This window comes from Pristiophorus japonicus, chromosome 3 (assembly GCF_044704955.1).
Source record: "Pristiophorus japonicus isolate sPriJap1 chromosome 3, sPriJap1.hap1, whole genome shotgun sequence".
Lineage (NCBI taxonomy): Eukaryota > Metazoa > Chordata > Chondrichthyes > Pristiophoridae > Pristiophorus > Pristiophorus japonicus.
In genome coordinates, this window is record NC_091979.1 from 23,619,732 (window position 1) to 23,640,868 (window position 21,137).

Consider the following 21,137-nt stretch of genomic DNA (forward strand, 5'->3'; position numbering starts at 1 on the left):
TCTTTTAGCACCAAATTTAGTTCAGAGTCACCGTAGCAGTGGGCCAGGGGATTAATCAGAAGGGGCTGGGCTGCTCCTGATTCCCACGAGAGCGACGCCAATTAATATCATTTACACAGGTCCATCGGATACCGGGCAGTTGCATACTGTGATAGTTACAACAACAACTTGTATTTATATAGCACCTTTAATGTAGTAAAACGTCCCAAGGCGTTTCACAGGAGCTTTATCAAACAAAATTTGACACCGAGCAACGTAAGGAGATCGGAGGACAGATGACCAAAAGCTTGGTCAAAGAGGTAGGTTTTAAGGAGCATCTTAAAAGAGAGAGAGGTAGAGAGGCGGGAGAGGTTTAGGGAGGGAATTCCAGAGGTTGGGGCCTAGGCAACAGAAGACACGGCCACCAATGGTGGAGCGATTAAAATGGGGGATGCTCAAGAGGCCAGAATTAGAGAAGCGCAGATATCTCGTAAAGTTGTAGACAATGTTCCTTTTATGGTGTGCGACTGCCCTCTGGCCCTCCTGTGCAACTGGCTCGCCGACTTGTCACTAGTAAAAACTGCAGCACGCACGGCATTTTGAATGGACCACATACGCCCCAAAAAACTAACGGGAACGCTGGTTGTATGGCTGGAGGAGATTACAGAGCTGGGGAGGGCCGAGGGGTTTGTAAACAAGGAGGAGAATTTTAATATCGAGGTGTTGCTTAACCGGGAGCCAATGTAGGTCGGGGAGCACAGGGGTGATGGGTGAGCGGGATTCGGTGAGCGAGCAATTAGGACACGGGGCAGTCGAGTTTTGGATCACCTTTAGTTTACATAGGCTGGTGTCTGAGCCCCAGGGACAGGGTGAGGGGGTGAGGGGCCTCCTCCGTTTCGAATGACCCCAAATGTTTATCACCATCCTCCACCTGCTCCACGACGACATGCAGGGGGGCGATGGTGGTCGGAGGGTTGGTAATTGGGGGGAGAGTGGGGTCGATGGTGGGGGTCAGTGGTTGGGGGGGGGTTCGTGATTGGGAGGCGGTGGTAATTGGGGGGAGGTTGAGGCGTTGGTGATTGTGGGGGGGGTGGAGGTTGGGGGGTTAATGATTGGGGAGGGGGTGAGGGTGGTGGTAATTGGGGGGGGCGTTGGTGATTGTGGGGGGGTGGAGGTTGGGGGTTGGTGATGGGGGGGGCGGAAGTTGGGAGATTGGTGATTGGCGGTAGGGGCGGTGGTATTTGGGGGGGGTGGTTGGGGGGTTGCTGATTGTGGGGGTGTGTGGTTAGGGGGTTGGTGATTGGGGGAGGGGGCGGTGGTATTTGGGGGGGTGGTTGGGGGGTTGGTGATTGTGAGGGTGTGTGGTTAGGGGGTTGGTGATTGGGGGAGGGGGTGGTGGTATTTGGGGGGGTGGTTGGGTGTTGGTGATTGGGGGTGGGGGGTTGGTGATTGGGGAGGGGGTGAGGCTGGTGGTAATTGGGGGGGGGTTGGTGATTGTGGGGGTGGTTGGAGGTTGGTGATTGTGAGGGGGGAGGTTGTAGGTTGGGGGAGGTTGGGGGGTTGGTGATTGGGGAGGGGGTGAGGGTGGTGGTAATTGGGGGGGGGGGGGTTGGTGATTGTGGGGGGGGTTGGAGGTTGGTGATTGTGAGGGGGGAGGTTGTAGGTTGGGGGGTTGGTGATTGGGGAGGGGGCGGTGGTATTTGGTGGGGTGGTTGGGTGTTGGTGATTGGGGGTGGGGGGTTGGAGGTTGGTGATTGTGAGGGGGGGGTTGTAGGTTGGGGGAGGTTGGGGGGTTGGTGATTGGGGAGGGGGTGAGGGAGGTGGTAATTATGGGGGGAGTTGGAGGTTGGTGATTGTGAGGTGAGGGGGAGTTGTAGGTTGGGGGAGGTTGGGGGGTTGGTGATTGGGGGTGGGGGTTGGAGGTTGGTGATTGTGGGGGGGGCGTTGGAGGTTGATGATTGTGAGGTGAGGGGGAGTTGTAGGTTGGGGGAGGTTGGGGGGTTGGTGATTGGGGGTGGGGGTTGGAGGTTGGTGATTGTGGGGGGGGGCGTTGGAGGTTGATGATTGTGAGGTGAGGGGGGGGTTGTAGGTTGGGGGAGGTTGGGGGGTTGGTGATTGGGGTTGGGGGTGGTAGTAATTGGGGGGAGGGGGTGGGTGAGGGTAGACAGGTGGGGTGGGGAGACCAATGTACCGCCAGGTCTGTGCACAAACTTCGAATTGTTTGCTGCCCCGAGATTCCGCAGAGTTTGACTGGAAGGGCTGCAAGCCTTGGGGGAGGGGAGAGAGAGGAGAGGGCTGCGTCCTTCTTTTGAAATAAGCGTCTCACCCAACATCGGTCACGCTAAGTGGCTTTTATTGTGTTGTGTTCCCTCCCCCACTGCACCCGCTTTTGTTTTGGTAACAGTGTCAACCGTGAGTGGCCTGCTTTGAGATCTGAATGATGGATTTCTTTAAACCACACCACCCACCCACCCACCCCCTCAGATCTCCTGGCCCCGGCCTCTTGAGCGAGGAACATGCTGGAAGCCGATCGCTGGGAAGTGGCGCATTTCATCGCTAGTCCTGTCGGGACCTGCCTAGGCCTCAGCTCACCCCTCGCCTCCCAACACCTGGCCACGAACCAACCTGCAGTTGGCTCGGCCAGACTCTCTCCCACGTCTGGCGGGGCCAGCACTCAGACTCAGGCACAGCCTTTGCGTGAGAAGGTGAAACCTAATCCACCGCCCTCCCCCCCGCCATCCCACCCCGCCCCATCCCCTCACTCCTTCCAGCAACAACAATTTACACAGTGCCTTCAATACAATAAAATGGCCCAAGTTGCTTCACAGAAGCATTATCAAACAAACAAACTGACACCGAGCCATATAAGAAAAAACAGACTTGCATTTATATAGCACCTTTCATGACCACCGGACGTCTCAAAGCGCTTTACAGCCACTTTTGGAGTGTAGTCACTGTTGTAATGTGGGAAACGCGGCAGCCAATTTGCGCACAAGCAAACTCCCACAAACAGCAATGTGATAATGACCAGATAATCAGATTTTTTGTTATGTTGATTGAGGGATAAATATTGGCCCAGGAGACCGTGGTAACAGATGGGGCCTCGGTTTAACGTCTCATCCAAAAGACTGCACCTCCAACAGTGCAGTGCTCCCCCAGTCCTGCCCCTCCGACAGTGAGGCGCCCCCTCAGTCCTGCCCCTCCGAAAATGCAGCGCTCCCTCAGTACTGCCCCTCCGACAATGCGGCGCTCCCTCAGTCCTGCTCCTCCGACAATGCAGTGCTCCCTCAGTACTGCCCCCTCCGACAGTGCAGCACTCCCTCAGTCCTGCTCCTCCAATAGTGCAGTGCTCCCTCAGTACTGCCCCCTCCGACAGTGCAGCACTCCCTCAGTCCTGCCCCTCCAATAGTGCAGCGCTCCCTCAGTCCTGCCCCTCCGACAGTGCAGCACTCCCTCAGTCCAGGGCCTCCAATAGTGCAGCACTCCCTCAGTCCTGCCCCTCCGACAGTGCAGCACTCCCTCAGTCCTGGCCCTCCAATAGTGCAGCACTCCCTCAGTCCTGGCCCTCCAATAGTGCAGCGCTCCCTCAGTCCTGCCCCTCCGACAGTGCAGCACTCCCTCAGTCCTGGCCCTCCAATAGTGCAGCGCTCCCTCAGTCCTGTCCCTCCGACAGTGCAGCACTCCCTCAGTCCTGGCCCTCCAATAGTGCAGCGCTCCCTCAGTCCTGCCCCTCCGACAGTGCAGCACTCCCTCAGTCCTGGCCCTCCAATAGTGCAGCGCTCCCTCAGTCCTGCCTCTCCGACAGTGCAGCAGTCCCTCAGCACTGCACTGGAGTGTCAGCCAAGATTTTTTGGTGCTCAAGTCCCTGGAGTGGAACTTGAACTCACAACCTTCTGACTCAGAGTGTGCTGCCCACTGAGCCACAGCTGACACTAAGGAGACATTAGGAGAGGTGACCAAATGCTTGGTCAAAGAGGTAGATTTTAAGGAGCATTTTAAAGGAAGTGAGAGAGGTGAGAGAGGTTTAGGGGAGAAATTCCAGAACTTAAGGCAGAGATAGTTGAAGGTATGGGTGCCAATCGGGATGCGCTAGAGGCCAGAATTGGAGGAACGCAGAGATTTAGGAGGCTGGAGGAGATTACAGAGCTAGGGAGGAGTGAGTTTATGGAGGGATCTGACCTTCAGCTTAGTTTTACTTTGAGCTGACGCTGACCTCGGAAATGTATGGCTAACAGAACACAGCCATTGATCAGGCTCTCTCTGGTCTATCCTTGCACTCCTCAATTTCTGTTCTCACATTTCTCTGCTGAAGGTGCTGGGTGGGGTAACGTTCTGCAGGCGGCAGTCACCTCTGATGCTCACCCAAGTGGCCACACTTACTGCGAGGTATTCAGGCTGTTGGTCCATGGGAAAGGAAGAAAGAGTTGCATTAATATAGCGCCTCTCATGACTCTATGGCGTCCCAAAGCATTTTACAGCCAATGAAGTACTTTTAAAGTGTAGTAACTGTTGTAATGTAGGAAACCCAGCACCCAATTAGCGCACAGCAAGCTCCCACAGACAGCAATGTGATAATGACCAGATAATATGGCATTGCAGACCTGTGAAACCGCTCAGCCCCAGTGATGTACACAATGCAGTTGGAATTTCTCTGTTCATAGCTAATGCACAATGAAATAATACTGATCTTTGGTTGCTGGTGTTCTTTCTTGGTTCTAAGGGGTTTGTTTTGTAAAGGTTCGCAGATCCCCCTTGGTGGGTTAAATCGCCTTTACCAGCCCAGCTACGGACCTGTGGGCATCTTAAACATGGAAATGGGAGGGAAGGGAAGAAAGAACTTGCATTTATAAAGGTCTTTCACAACCACCGGACATCGCCAAGCATTTTACAGCCATGAAGCACTTTTGAAGTGTAGTCACTGTTGTAATGTGGGAATTGAGAGGTTATCCTGGCTGAGCCAGATCCCGTCGGTCATTGATGTCCACTTCTCGTAGAGGTCATTGGGTGGGTGTTTGGGAGCAGGACTAGTCGCTGAGTTTTGGATTTTCTTCCCACCCAAACCCTTCCCACCCAAACCCTCCCCATCCAAACCCTTCCCACCCAAACCTTTCCCACCCAAACCCTTCCCACTCAAACCCTTTCCCACCCAACCCCTTCCCACCCAACCCCTTCCCACCCAAACCCTTCCCACCCAAACCTTTCCCACCCAAATAAACCCCTTCCCACCCGAACCCCTTCCCAACAAACTCCTTCCCACCCAACCCCTTCCCACCCAAACCCTTCCCACCCAACCCCTTCCCACCCAAACGCTTCTCATCCAAACCCTTCCACCCAAACCCTTCCACTCAAACCCTCCCCACCCAAACCCTTCCCACCCAAACCCTTCCCACCCAACCTCTTCCCACCCAAACCCCAAACCCTTCCCACCCAAACCCTTCCCATCCAAACCCTTCTCACCCAACCCCTTCCCACCCAACCCCTTCCCACCCAACCCCTTCCCACCCAAACCCCTTCCACCCAAACCCTCCCCACTCAAACTCTTCCCACACAAACCCTTCCCACCCAAACCCTTCCCACCCAAACCCTCCCCACCCAAACCCTTCCCACCCAACCTCTTCCCACCCAAACCCAACCACTTCCCACCCAAACCCTTCCCACCCAAACCCTTCTCACCCAAACCCTTCCCACCCAAACCCTTCTCACCCAAACCCTTCCCACCCAAACCCTTCCCACCCAAACCTCTTCCCACCCAAACCCTTCCCACCCAAACCTCTTCCCACCCAAACCCTTTCCACCCAAACCCTTCCCACCCAAACCACTTCCCACCCAACCCTTCTCACCCAACCTCTTCCCACGCAAACCCAACCTCTTCCCACCCAAACCCTTCCCACCCAAACCCAACCTCTTCCCACCCAAACCCTTCCCACCCAAACCCTTCCCACGTGAATCTATGTGAAACCTTTATAAATATAAACTCGATTAATTCTTAATTCAATCTTGTATTTTGGAGAAATGAGAGAAGCTACAGTCTGAATCAGGAAAGGCCACTGCAGTCCGTGTGGTGAAGGTGCTCCCACAGTGCTGTTAGGGAGGGAGTTCCAGCGCTTTGACCAAGCGGTCAAACAGAAATGGGACCAAGTGTCTCAAATGAATTGTTTTCGGGGAGACCAGGAGGAACGCTGATCTTCTTTAACATCCACCCAAAATCAACTGAAGGACCAGACAGGATCTCAACGCCTCATCTGAAGGATGGCACCTCTGAAAATCCAGCCATCTCCCCGTGCTACACCGGAGTGTCAGCCTCAAGGAGATTGGGGTTTCGACCTACAACCTTCTGACTCCGAGGCAACCACGCTATCAACTGAGCCACACTGATGCCTAAGCAATTCGGGATGGGAGGAAGTTGGGGTGGGGGGGGTAAGGTGGCTGGGGTGGAGGGGAGGGGGTGGAATAAAATTCCGCAGCATGTGCTTGGCTCTCAACCCCCACGACCTAATCAGTTTATTGCTCTTTTGCCCAAATAAAGTTGGCTCTCAACCGCTCGCTGACGAAGAACGGAGAGAAACAGTGAATACAAACTCCATAAAGAATAATAGATGTCTTGTAGCTGGTTGAAGGCAGTAATTGAATCCTGAGATTCGAGTGAATCTCGTGAATAGGGAGATCAAAGCCCGGGTGCTTTGATAGAGTCACCAGAAACGCTCGATTGAATTACTGCCTTGTACGTTACAGGCAGCTATTTAGCACTCGGTTATTTAATACTCTCAGTTATGTTGCAGATACTGGTGCAGGGATTCTAAAAAAGGATAGCGTTTTATGTCTGGTCTCTCTCCCGACCCTGCCTCACCCCCTCCGCCAAGTTGGTAGATACAGAGAAACTATCTACTCTGAAAGAAAGACTTGCATTTATATAGCGCCTTTCACAACCACTGGTGTCTCGAGGTGCTTTACAGCCAATGAAGCACTTTTTAGAGTGTCGTCATTGTTGTAACGTAGGAAACGCAGCAGCCAATTTGTGCACAAGCAAGCTCCCACAAACCGCAATGTGATAATGAGCAGATAATCTGTTTTTTTGTTATGTTGATTGAGAGGTAAATATTTTCCAGGACACCGGGGATAACTCCCCTGCTCTTCTTCGAAATTGTGCATGGGATCTTTTACGTCCACCTGAGAGAGCAGGCGGGGCCTCAGTTTAATATCTCATCCAAAAGACGGCACCTCAGACAGCGCGGCACTCCCTCAGCACTGCACTGGGGTGTCAGCCTAGATTGTTTAGTGCTCAAGTCGCTGGAGTGGGATTATGAACCCACAACCTTCTAAGTCAGAAGCAAACGTGCTACCCACTGAGCCACAGCTGACACTGTGCTGGGAGAATCAGGAACAAGTGAGGCATAATATAAAAATTAGAGCTAGGCCATTTAGGAGTGAAATCAGGAGGCACTTTTTCATACAAAGAGCAGAGAAAATCTGGGGTTCTCTCTCCCAAAAGGTTTCTGAGATGATAGATTTTTGTTGAGTAAGGGTATCAAAGAATATAGAGCTGAGGCGAGTAAAATGGAGTTGAGGTACAGATCAGCCATGACTCTCATTGAATGGCGGAGCAGGCTCGAGGGTCTGAATGGTCGACTCGTGTTCCGATTGTTCCTGAGTCTACTGCCTACAGCAGTGGAGACTGGAAAGACCCCAAGTCCATCCCTCAAGTCTGTACTGAGTTAAGAATCATAGAATCATAGAAATTTATAGCACGGAAGGAGACCATTTCGGCCCATCCTGTCCGCGCTGGCTGACAGAGAGCTATCCAGCCTAATCCCACTTTCCAGCTCTAGGTCCGTAGCCCTGTAGGTTACAACACTTCAAGTGCACATCCAGGTACTTTTTAAATGCGATGAGGGTTTCTGCCCCTACCACCCTTTCAGACAGTGAGCTCCAGACCCCACCCCGCTCTGGGTGAAGAAATTTCCCCTCATATCTCTCTGAACCACCCCCTAATTACTTTGAATCTATGCCCCCTGGTTGTTGACCCCTCTGTCAAGGGAAATAGGTCCGTCCTATCCACTCTATCCATAATTTTATACACCTCAATCAGGTCACCCCTCAGCCTCCTCTGTTCCAAAGAAAACAGACCCAGCATCTCCAATCTTTCCTCTTAGCCAAAATTCTCCAGTCCAGGCAACATTCTTGCAAATCTCCTCTGCACTCTTTCCAGTGCAATCACATCTTTCCTGAAAGAACATAACATAAGAAATAGGAGCAGGAGTAGGTCATACAGCCCCTCGAGCCTGCTCTGCCATTTAATACGATCATGGCTGATCCGATCATGGACTCAGGTCCAGTTCCCTGCCCGCTCCCCATAACCCCTTATTCCCTTGGAATTTGAAAAGGCAGCTACAATCAGACTCAGGTATCTCTGGGCCTGGGAAGGGAAGGGAAGGGAAGGGAAGGGAAGGGAACCCCCCTTCCCCCATTCCAAAATTGTAAAATACACTAGGGATCTCACTGTTGATCATCATTCCGTGATCCCTGCTGGGATACGCTTGAGGGTCAGGATAGAGCCCAGGTGTGGTGGTCCCCACAGTAAGATATCCCGCCAATGCTTGCTGTCCAAGTCTATTCATAAGGTTGCCCTTTTGACCAAGATAATGAAGGACAAACAAACGCAACTGTGGAACTGTAGATCAGCAAGAATGACCACCTTCAGGAAGGGGAGAAAAATATCTCCCCCACCCCCCCCGCCAAAAAAAGACTTGCATTTATATAGCGCCTATCAGGGCCTCAGGGCACCCCAGAACGTTTTACTGCCAATTAAGTATTTTTTCCAAGTGTAGTCACTTTTGTAATGTAGGAAACGCAGCAGCCAATTTGCGCACAGCAAGCTCCCACAAATAGCAATGTGACGCTGACCAGATAATCTGTTTCTTTTTAGTGATGTTGGTTGAGAGATAAATATTGGTCAGGCCACCGGGGATAACTTCCCTGCTCTTCTTTGAAATAGTGCCATGGGATCGTTTACGTACACCCGAGAGGGCAGTCGGGGCGTCGATTTAACGTCTCATCCAAAAGACGGCACCTCCGACAGTGCAGCGCTCCCTCAGCACTGCACTGGGAGTGTCAGCTTAGATTTTTGCGCTCAAGTCCCTGAAGTGGGACTTGAACCCATGGCCTTCAAACTACTATGTTCTTATGAGTACTACCCACTGAGTCACGGCTGAGTGTTTAAAGACGAAAAGAGAGAGGTAGAGAGAAAAGAGGCAGAGAGAGACAGATGGGAAGAAAACGGCTTGCATTTATATTGCACCTTTCACGACCACCGGATGTCTCAAAGCGCTTTGCAGCCAATTAAGTACTTTGAGTGCAGTCACTGTTGTAATATGGGAAACGCGGCAGCCAATTTGCGCACAGAAAGCTTCTACAAACAGCAATGTGATAATGACCAGGTAATCTATTTTTTGTTGTGTTGATTGAGGGATAAATATTGGCCAGGGCTCCGGGGATAACTCCCCCAGCTCTTCTTCGAAATAGTCCCGTGGAATCTTTTATGTCCAGCTGAGAGCTGACGGGGCCTCGGTTTAACGTCTCATCCGAAAGATGGCACCTCCGACAGTGCAGTGCTGTCAGTCTAGATTTTTTTATGCTCAAATCCCTGGAGTGGGATTTAAACCCACAACACCTTCTGACTCAGAGGCGAGCGAGTGCTACTCACTGACCCACAGCTGACATTGAGAGAGAGAGAGAGGGGAAAAAAGAGAAACTGACACAGAGAAAGAGATACACACAGAGACAGGAAGAGACACAGAGACAGAGCGAGATACAGATATAAACAGAGAAAGACTAGTGACAGTGCGAGACAGCAGACACCTTTAGACAATCACGTGCATGCAAAGAATATTCTAAAATAAATGTCCATCATGCAGAAGAGGCACAAAAAAGCTTATTTTAGTCATTGTATCTGCAATTGAGTTGGGTCCATTTCCATTAATGCATGAAATACTGGTTACATTTTGCAACAAAACCACTTCAATGAAAACAGTTCGGGGTCAACGCTGTGAGAGGTGGTCAGTCCTTGTGGTTTGGAGCACAAAGGGAATAAAACAGGTTTCTCAGCAGAAAATATTGCTTTATTCCCCTCTTCCCATTAGTCAATGGCTAGAACACTTTGGAAGAGCATTTTTTTTCCTGCAGACTGAGAACACAATTTGTAATCGATACGGGATTTATAATTGTGGAAATTGGAACTGTAATGTATTTGCCTCATGGGTTCTTTGCTGAAGCATTCATAGCGTCACATTGCTATTAAGAACTAGTTGGTTTATTAGCAAAGGGTTTAACAATTACGCTACACATTACCAGTTCATCCACCAGGCTCACAACCACCTGCCTCATTGTGGCTCCCCCGAACCCAACTAGCCGGGGTTTTTTTGAGTCTTGTGAACATCACGTGACTGGCTAAGCCACTCCCAACTCAACAGCTCTACAAACCTTACAAGAACGAGTGTGGAAAGTTTCAAAGACGGACAAATAAGTTTCTCAAGGACGTGGATTGCTTTTAGATTTGCCTCACAAGGGGATATAGAAACGATGGGATAGAGAAGGGAAATAACACTTCCGTGTAAACTGAAGTGGAATATTCAGGGCTCCGAAGGGAACATTAAGGACGGATGTCAGGAAGCGTGGGGCCATTTTCCCGATCGTGAAAGGACATCCAGTGGCAAACTGTTGCCAGGGCAAAGGAAACGGTTGAGTGAGGCCAGGGGATGATGGTTCCAGTGGGGCCAGGGGGTGATGCTCCCAGTGGGGCCAGGGGGCAATGGTTCCAGTGAGGCCAGGGGACGATGGTTCCAGTGGGACCAGAGGATGATGGTTCCAGTGGGGCCAGGGGGTGATGCTCCCAGTGGGGCCAGGGGGCAATGGTTCCAGTGGGGCCAGGGGGCGATGGTTCCAGTGGGGCCAGGGGGCGATGGTTCCAGTGGGGCCAGGGGGCGATGGTTCCAGTGGGGCCAGGGGGCGATGGTTCCAGTGGGACCAGGGGGCGATGGTTCCAGTGGGACCAGGGGGCGATGGTTCCAGTAGGGCCAGGGGGCGATGGTTCCAGTAGGGCCAGGGGGCAATGGTTCCAGTGGGGCCAGGGGGCAATGGTTCCAGTGGGGCCAGGGGGCAATGGTTCCAGTAGGGCCAGGGGGCAATGGTTCCAGTGGGGCCAGGGGGCGATGGTTCCAGTAGGGCCAGGGCGCAATGGTTCCAGTGGGGCCAGGGGGCGATGGTTCCAGTAGGGCCAGGGGGCGATGGTTCCAGTGGGACCAGGGGGCGATGGTTCCAGTGGGACCAGGGGGCGATGGTTCCAGTGGGACCAGGGGGCGATGGTTCCAGTGGGACCAGGGGGCGATGGTTCCAGTGGGACCAGGGGGCGATGGTTCCAGTGGGACCAGGGGGCGATGGTTCCAGTGGGACCAGGGGGCGATGGTTCCAGTAGGGCCAGGGGGTGATGGTTCCAGTGGGACCAGGGGGCGATGGTTCCAGTGGGACCAGGGGGCGATGGTTCCAGTGGGACCAGGGGGCGATGGTTCCAGTGGGACCAGGGGGCGATGGTTCCAGTGGGACCAGGGGGCGATGGTTCCAGTGGGACCAGGGGGCGATGGTTCCAGTGGGACCAGGGGGCGATGGTTCCAGTGGGACCAGGGGGCGATGGTTCCAGTGGGACCAGGGGGCGATGGTTCCAGTGGGGCCAGGGGGCGATGGTTCCAGTAGGGCCAGGGCGCAATGGTTCCAGTGGGGCCAGGGGGCGATGGTTCCAGTAGGGCCAGGGGGCGATGGTTCCAGTGGGACCAGGGGGCGATGGTTCCAGTGGGGCCAGGGGGCGATGGTTCCAGTGGGACCAGGGGGCGATGGTTCCAGTAGGGCCAGGGGGCAATGGTTCCAGTAGGGCCTTCAGCAATCACACCGAAAAAAAGACAGACCCCAGGCATTCCATTCTTGATTCTGATGCGCTTCCTGAGGGAGCAATTAAACTCCGACTAACTTCACCCTGTACCGTCCCCTCATGAAATAATTAAACTCTGATTAACGTTGCCCTGTACCACGTTCCTCACGAAGTAAGCTCTGACTAACCACACTTTACCATTCCCTTACTAAGAAGCACTGGAGAAGAGCACTGGTGCAGGAAAGATTTACAAGGATGATGCCAGAACTGAGAGGTTATGAGTATCAGGAAAGGTTGAGCAGGCTGCGGCTTGTTTGTCTAGAAATGAGAAAGCTGAGTGATGACCTAGAGATCTCTAAGATCATGAAAGTGTTCGATAGAGTAGACATAGACAAGATGTTTCCTTCCTTCCTTCCTTTCATTTTTCTTCCTTCCTTCCTTCCGTTCTATTATTTATGTGCGTGTCTGGAGAGTAGATTTTGAGGGGAAGACTAAGAACTGCACCCAATCTCTTCATGTATGTGCACTCTCATTGCAACAGTGACAACGCTCCGAAAGCACTTCATTGGCTGGATAGAGCTTTGAGATGTCGAGTGGTCGTGAAAATTCTAAAGGGGCAAAGTGTGTTAAAAAAACAAGCCTGAAGGCTCTGTGCCTCAATGCAAGGTGTATTCGGAATAAGGTGGATGAATTAACTGCGCAGACAGCAGTTAATGGATACAATGTGATTGGCATCACGGAGACATGGCTCCAGGGGGACCAAGGCTGGGAACTCAACATCCAGGGGTATTCAGCGTTTAGGAGGGATAGACAGAAAGGAAAAGGAGGCGGGGTGGCATTGCTGGTTAAAGATGAAATCAATGCAATTGTAAGGAAGGACATTAGCCTAGATGATGTGGAATCAGTATGGGTGGAGCTGCGGAATACCAAAGGGCTGAAAACGCTAGTGGGTGTTGTGTATAGACCACCAAATAGTAGTAGTGAGGTTGGGGACAGCATCAAGCAAGAAATAAGGGATGTGTGCAATAAAGGTACAGCAGTAATCATGGACGACTTTAATCTACACATTGATTGGGCTAACCAAACTGGTAGCAATGCGGTGGAGGAGGATTTCCTGGAGTATATTAGGGATGGTTTTCTAGACCAATATGTCAAGGAACCAACCACGGAGCTGGCCATCCTAGACTGGGTGATGTGTAATGAGAAGGGACTAATTAGCAATCTTGTTGTGCGAGGCCCCTTGGGGAAGAGTGACCATAATATGGTACAATTCCTTATTAAGATGGAGAGTGACAAAGTTAATTCGGAAACTAGGGTCCTGAACTTAAGGAAAGGTAACTTCGACGGTATGAGGTGTGAATTGGCTAGAATAGACTGGCAAAGGATACTTAAAGGGTTGACGGTGGATAAGCAATGGCAAACATTTAAAGATCACATGGATGAACTTCAGCAAGTATACATCCCTGTCTGGAGTAAAAATAAAACGGGGAAGGTGGCGCAATCGTGGCTAACAAGGGAAATTAAGGTTAGTGTTAAAGCCAAGGAAGAGGCATATAAATTGGCTAGAAAAAGCAACAAACCTGAGGACTGGGAGAAATTTAGAATTCAATAGAGGAGGACTAAGGGTTTAATTAAGAGGGGGAAAATAGAGTACGCGAGAAAGCTTGCAGGGAATATAAAAACTGACTGCAAAAGCTTCCATAAATATGTGAAGAGAAAAAGATTAGTAAAGACAAATGTAGGTCCCTTGCAGTCGGATTCAGGTGAAATTATAATGGGGAACAAAGAAATGGCAGACCAATTGAACCAATACTTTGGTTCTGTCTTCACGAAGAAAGACACAAATAACCTTCCGAAGGTACTAGGGGACAGTGGGTCCAGTGAGAAGGAGGAACTGAAGGATATCCTTATTTGGCAGGAAATTGTGTTAGGGAAATTGATGGGATTGAAGGCCGATAAATCCCCGGGGCCTGATAGTCTGCACCCCAGAGTGCTCAAGGAAGTGGCCCTAGAAATAATGGCTGTATTGGTGATCATTTTCCAACAGTCTATCGACTCTGGATCAGTTCCCATGGACTGGAGGGTAGCTAATGTAACACCACATTTTAAAAAAGGAAGGAGAGAGAAAATGGGTAATTATTGACCGGTTAGCTTGACATCAGTAGTGGGGAAAATGTTGGAATCGATCATGAAGGATGAAATAGCAGCGTATTTGAAAAGCGGTGACAGGATCGGATCAAGTCAGCACGGACTTATGAAAGGCAAATCATGCTTGACAAATCTACTGGAATTTTTTGAGGATGTAACTAGCAGAGTGGACAAGGGAGAACCAGTGGATGTGCTGTATTTGGACTTTCAGATGGCTTTTGACAAGGTACCGCACAAGAGATGGTTGTGCAAAGTCAAAGCACATGGTATTGGGGGTAATATACTGACGCGGATAAGGAACTGGTGGCAGACAGGAAGCAGAGAGTCGGGATAAACGGGTCCTTTTCAGAATGGCAGGCAGTGACTAGTGGAGTGTCGCAGGGCTCAGTGCTGGGACCCCAGCTCTTTACAATATACATTAACGATTTGGATGAAGGGATAGAGTGTAATTTCTCCAAGTTTGCAGATGACACTAAACTGGGTGGCGGTGTGAGCTGTAAGGAGGATGCTAAGAGGCTGCAGGGTGACTTGGACAGGTTAGGTGAGTGGGCAAATGCATGGCAGATGCAATATAATGTGGATAAATGTGAGGTTACCCAGTTTGGGGGCAAAAACACGAAGGCTGAATATTATCTGAATGGCAGCTAATTAGGAAAAGGGGAGGTGCAACGAGACCTGGGTGTCATGGTTCATCAGTCACTGAAAGTTGGCCCACAGGTACAGCAAGCGGTGAAGAAGACAAATGGCATGTTGACCTTCATAGCTAAGGGATTTGAATATTGAAGCAGGGAGGTCTTGCTGCAGTTGTACAGGGCCTTAGTGAGGCCTCACCTAGAATACTGTGTTCAGTTTTAGTCTCCTAGTCTGAGGAAGGACATTCTTGCTATTGAGGGAGTGCAGCAAAGGTTCACCAGACTGATTCCAGGGATGGCTAGGCTGTCATATGAGGAGAGACTGGATCAACTGGGCCTTTATTCACTGGAGTTAAGAAGGATGAGAGGGGATCTCATAGAAACATAAAAGATTCTGACGGGACTGGACAAGTTAGTTGCGGGAAGAATGTTCCCGATGTTGGGGAAGTCCAGAACCAGGGGACATAGTCTTAGGATAAGGGGGAGGCCTTTTAGGACTGAGATGAGGAGAAGCTTCTTCACTCAGAGAGTTGTTAACCTGTGGAATTCCCTTCTGCAGAGAGTTGTTGATGCCAGTTCATTGGATATATTCAAGAAGGAGTTAGATATGGCCCTTACGGCTAAGGGGATCAAGGGGTATGGAGAGAAAGCAGGAAAGGGGTACTGAGGGAATGATCAGCCATGATTTTATTGAATGGCGGTGTAGACTCGAAGCGCCGAATGGCCTACTGCTGCACCTATTTTTCTATGTTTCTATGAAAGGCGCTATATAAATGCAAATCTTTCTTTCTCTCCAGTTGGGGTCACTGGAAAGCTGCTAGGAGAGGAAGTTCTGGTTGACTTCTTTCCACTGCCCCCCCACCCCCACCCAACCACTTGACTCCCAAAAAACTGAGGCCAACTGTGCAATAATAACCTGCATTTATATATCACCGTTCGATCAGTTCTGGATCAGTTCCTATCGAGTGGAGGGTAGCCAATGTAACCCCACTTTTTAAAAAAGGAGGGAGAGAGAAAACGGAATTATAGACCAGTCAGCCTGACCTCAGTAGTGGGTAAAATGATGGAATCAATTATTAAGGATGTCATAGCAGTGCATTTGGAAAGAGGTGACATGATAGGTCCAAATCAACATGGATTTGTGAAAGGGAAATCATGCTTGACAAATCTTCTGGAATTTTTTGAGGATGTTTCCAGTAGAGTGGTCAAGGGAGAACCAGTTGATGTGGTATATTTGGACTTTCAGAAGGCTTTCGACAAGGTCCCACACAAGAGATTAATGTGCAAAGTTAAAGCACATGGGATTGGGGGTAGTGTGCTGACATGGATTGAGAATTGGTTGGCAGACAGGAAGCAAAGAGTAGGAGTAAATGGGTACTTTTCAGAATGGCAGGCAGTGACTAGTGGGGTACCGCAAGGTTCTATGCTGGGGCCCCAGCTGTTTACACTGTACATTAATGATTTAGACGAGGGGATTAAATGTAGTATCTCCAAATTTGCAGATGACACTAAGTTGGGTGGCAGTGTGAGCTGCGAGGAGGATGTTATGAGGCTGCAGAGTGACTTGGATAGGTTAGGTGAGTGGGCAAATGCATGGTAGATGAAGTATAATGTGGATAAATGTGAGGTTATCCACTTTGGTGGTAAAAACAGAGAGACAGACTATTATCTGAATGGTGACAGATTAGGAAAAGGGAAGGTGCAACGAGACCTGGGTGTCATGGTACATCAGTCATTGAAGGTTGGCATGCAGTTACAGCAGGCGGTGAAGAAAGCAAATGGCATGTTGGCCTTCATAGCGAGGGGATTTGAGTACAGGGGCAGGGAGGTGTTACTACAGTTGTACAGGACCTTGGTGAGGCCACACCTGGAGTATTGTGTACAGTTTTGGTCTCCTAACTTGAGGAAGGACATTCTTGCTATTGAGGGAGTGCAGCGAAGGTTCACCAGACTGATTCCCGGGATGGCGGGACTAACATATCAAGAAAGGCTGGATCAACTGGGCCTGTATTCACTGGAGTTCAGAAGAATGAGAGAGGATCTCATAGAAACGTTTAAAATTCTGACTGGTTTCGACAGGTTAGATGGAGGAAGAATGTTCCCAATGTTGGGGAAGTCCAGAACCAGGGGTCACAGTCTCAGGGTAAGGGGTAAGCCATTTAGGACCGAGATGAGGAGAAACTTCTTCACCCAGAGAGTGGTGAACCTGTGGAATTCTCTACCACAGAAAGTTGTTGAGGCCAATTCACTATATTCAAAAAGGAGTTAGATGTAGTCCTTACTACTCGGGGGATCAAGGGATATGGCGGGAAAGCAGGAATGGGGTACTGAAGTTGCATGTTCAGCCATGAACTCATTGAATGGCGGTGCAGGCTCGAAGGGCTGAATGGCCTACTCCTGCACCTATTTTCTATGTTTCTATGTTTCTATGTTAGTGTAGAAAAATATGCCAAGGTCCTTCACGGGGGGAGGGACAAAGTCAAACTGACTGGGGTTTTATTGAGTCTTGTGAACATCACATGACTGGCTGAGCCACTCACAATGCAACAGCTCTACTGTTTTGAGCACAACTTTTAAACAAGTGACCCATTTTGGTAAGGGCACTAGAACCCACAAATTTCCAAATAAAACTTTAAAGGAAAGTTAGTTTGAATTAAAATGTGTTTGCCGGGAGGTGATGATGCACTCCAGTCCCTCCGGTGCCCACTTCTCGCAACAGCTCTACAAATCTGTGAGCATTCTCACAGGTGCGTACATTACAGCCGCCAATGGCGGAGGAAAGGACGTGCAAGAGGGCAGAGTTAGAGGAATGGAGAGTTTGGGAGAAGCTGTAGAAATGGAGACGGTTAAAACTTTTGCTTTCCGAGCAGCAAACGTAACCGAGCTCAAACTTGGCCCCTTCTTCATCAACATGGCTCAGTACTAGTGGTGGATTAAAAATAAAGTTGACTTCTTGGAAAATACCAAGCATAAACATTCCATTTAATTCAACAATTTTGGTTAGGCCAAAATTTAAAGCATTTTGTCCCTTTAACCTGCTGGAATTGTTCAGCTAATGCACCCAAGCATGCAGCTCTTTGTGTTATTGGGCTAGTTAAGCTAAGATTCCCTTAGTAGCCATGGAGGACAGTAGAGCTTACCTGTATTAGAGAGATGTTATCCAGAGTGAGACGAAAGAGGTAGTTTCTGTAAAAGGATAGTCACATATAAACATTCAAATATCAAAAATTATCTGTTGGTTACAGCTTGCTAAGAACTCAACCTGGAAACCCCCACAACCACGATGGGGTAACCCTATGTCGTACTCCTGGGAAAATGTAAACGTGCGCGAGAGGCGGTTTAAAATGCAACATCCTCGGTGCCTATCGCACGTAGGAAAATTTATCATGGAATGAGCAGGAGAGACATCCTAGTCAACACAACGAGAGGACGCAAGAGAGAGAAGAGGTGAGCGACAAAGGTAAAAGGAAGAAAATAGCAAGAAAGCAAAAAAGAGTGTGAGGAAGAGAGAGAGAGAGTGCAAAGCAAAAGAGTGCAAGAGGAAAAGAAGGGAACTGCTGACAGATTTAAATGTGCAAGAGAGAGATACTGAGAGTGCACGAGAAAGAAAGGAGAGTAAAGAGAGAGAAAAAAAGAGAAAGAATAGAAAAAGAGAAAGGAGAGAAAACGAGGAGAAAAAGAGAAGAGAGAAAACGAGAAAGGAGAGAAAGAGAGAACCGAGAATTAAAGAGAGGAGAAATAATGAAAAAATACAGGAGAGAAAGGAAAAAGAAGGAAAAAAGAAAGGAGAAATAAAAGAGAGTAACTAGAAAGAGGGCAACAGAGATAAAGAGCTAGAGATAGAGAGCAAGGGAGAAAGTGGGAGAGGGAGAGAAGGAAAGAGAAAAGAGAGAGAGAGAAAGGGAATGAGGGCGATGGGAAGAAGGAAATCAAGACAAAGAAGAGAGAGATCAAAACAGCAAACGAACTTGTCAGGAAATGGGGACAGACATGTTAAAACTGTATCAGTTAAACTAGGCCAGCTGATAACAAGCCTCTGGGGAATCGCATGTTTTCGGCATAGCTGCAGAAAAATAAAACCATCAGAGAACTGGAGACACCATCTGATGGATAACCAATCTGATGACTAGATTTACATGCAATTGGCAGATTACCCTGTTACAGCAGACAGCTAAACCTGTCACGTTATTTTGAAGAGAGTTCTTAACAATGGGGAAACAGAGTGCGGAAAGCGTATTTTTCATTCAAACACCTCCCCTTCTGTCTACTTTCTTAAAACCCATCAAAGTTCTCACGGGGACAGAAGCTTGTATAGAACCTTGGTTAGACCACACTTGGGGCACTGTGCACAGTTCTGGTCCCCGTAGTATAAAAATATCGAGACACCGGAGAAGGTGCAACAAAGATTTACAAGGATGATACCAGAACTGAGAGGTTATAAGGAAAGGGTGAACAGGCCAAGGCTTTATTCGCTTAAAAATAAAGAAGAGGACTGAGGGGTGACCCGATAGAGGTCTTTATGAAAGGGTTTGATCGGGTAGAAGTAGAGATGTTTCCATTTGTGGGGTGAGTCTAAAACTAGGGGTCATAAATACAAGATAGTCACTAATAAATCCAAGAGGGAACTCAGGAGAAACTTCTTTACCCAGAGAGTGGTCAGAGTGTGGAACTCGCGACCACAAGGAGTGGTTGAGACGAATAGCAGAGATACATTTAAGGGGAAGCTGGATAAACACATGAGGGAGAAAGGAATAGTAGGTTATGTTGATGGGGTTAAATGAAGAGGGGTGGGAGGTGGCTCGTGTGGAGCATAAACAACGGCACGGACCTGTTGGGCCGAATGGCCGGTTTCTGTGCTGTACAGTCTACAAAGTATTTACAGCAAAGAAACAGAGGCCATTCGGCCCAAAGATCAATGCCAATGTTTATGCTCCACACGAGCCTCCTCCCACTGCTCTTCATCCAACCCCATCAACATGTCCTTCTATTTCATTCTATGTAAACCCTGCCCAATAAGTCCTAGCTCCACGCTGTTCCAATGAGGTTACCGTTTGAGAGATAGTCCAAGTCCCTTGGAGAGGCTCCGGTGATTGCAATGGGACTGTAACTTTGAGCGAATTGGTACGCCAAAGTGGAGCCAACCATTCCTGGGGAAACACGTCATCATATCATCATAGGCGGTCCCTCATAACGAGGATGACTTGCTTCCACGCCAAAAAAGGATGAGTTCACAGGTGTTTCAATGAAGGACCTAATATTCCAGGTCCCGAACTACATCCTGAAGGGTGGAAGATGCCTGTGGGTGGATTTTTTTAACATGGCGTGGCCGTTGCACATCAGCCACCACACGGGGCTTGACAGAGCTCGGTCTTGGTCCAGTGGCAAGGGTTAACCAAGACGACTGGAGACCTGCTCTGCTGCACGGACCGAGCGCGCACCACATATCGCAGTGTGGGCTGGCCCGTGCTGCCCCTGGGCCCTCGCCTCTTCTGGGCCCCAAACTCACGCCTCTCCTGGGCCCCGATCACATCTCTCCACGATCACTCGCCGCTCCTTCGCCCCGACCTTGCTGCTCCTGCTGTACCTGCCCACGCTCCAATCAGCGACCTGGACCTTTGTGATGTCCAATCCAGTCACCCTCTTCACAGCCGTCTCTCTCCAGCACGCGCTGTACCTTGAAGCGGCATGCTGCTTGGAAGGTGCCGGGGAAACGCCTACAGCTGGATGCGCTGCATATCTTAAACAATTGGCAGAAGTATCCTTGCTCCTGAGGTAAGCGAGAGTTTTTGTTCAAACTTGAAACCCAGGTATAGGAAGGATCAAGGACTGAAGTTCAGGACATCTGAAGTTTAGAAAAGATTAATAGAGAAAATAAGATGAATCAAAATGGTGATAGGCTTAAAGAGGTTCTTTTGTCACATTATCACCCTCTTTTGCCTTGCATCAGTCTTCTTTCTGGCATTGAATCACTCCTGCCCTCCACCCTATAATAGACTTTTTGTTCTCTCCTCCCCCTGCTCCCATCCACCCCCACCCCCCTTTCAAGGGCTCTGTACTAGCTCCCAAACTGTTATATCTCTAACTTACATAGGGCTAGAACCTCCACTTTTGTGCTTATCGCCCAAAAATGGGCGTTATTTACAGCGTGGGCGTTAAAAAAGGGTTTTCAGATCGCCGGCTTCTCGCCCATTCTCAAAACACCTAGTTTACATTTTTGAAAATAGGCGTTATTGCGAGCGATAGCAAATGGGTGGTAGCATTAAATTTTTCTGACCTTCTGCCGTAGAGTGTGGCCGTCCTTAGTAACGGCATGGCAATGCGATTCAGGAGGTCAAGGGTCATCATGACATGCGCAGAAGAGGAGACAGAGAGAGGGAGCTCAGAGGCACTGTGTGTGGCTGTGGTGTGTGCTTGTCTGGCTGTTGTGGGAGTAACAACAGAGATTCACCAGCAGCAAAAAGCTT

The 21,137-nt window shown here is 49.7% G+C and overlaps 1 protein-coding gene and 1 long non-coding RNA gene across 4 annotated transcripts in view; one reads left to right on the top strand and one right to left on the bottom strand.

Annotated features, from left to right (window-relative positions):
• The window catches only part of LOC139259684 (uncharacterized), a 63,178-nt gene extending 45,061 nt beyond the window's left edge, over positions 1 to 18,117 (top strand). For both annotated transcript variants that reach the window (XR_011592630.1, XR_011592631.1), the window contains one exon: positions 17,919 to 18,117. This is a non-coding gene — a long non-coding RNA (uncharacterized lncRNA). The remainder of the gene's footprint in view (positions 1 to 17,918) is intronic.
• Positions 1 to 21,137, bottom strand: part of sema5ba (sema domain, seven thrombospondin repeats (type 1 and type 1-like), transmembrane domain (TM) and short cytoplasmic domain, (semaphorin) 5Ba) — a 483,409-nt gene that overhangs the window by 226,064 nt on the left and 236,208 nt on the right. For both annotated transcript variants that reach the window (XM_070875254.1, XM_070875253.1), the window contains exon 5: positions 17,814 to 17,859. In XM_070875254.1, coding sequence (XP_070731355.1) covers positions 17,814 to 17,859 — 46 coding nt within the window. The remainder of the gene's footprint in view (positions 1 to 17,813; positions 17,860 to 21,137) is intronic.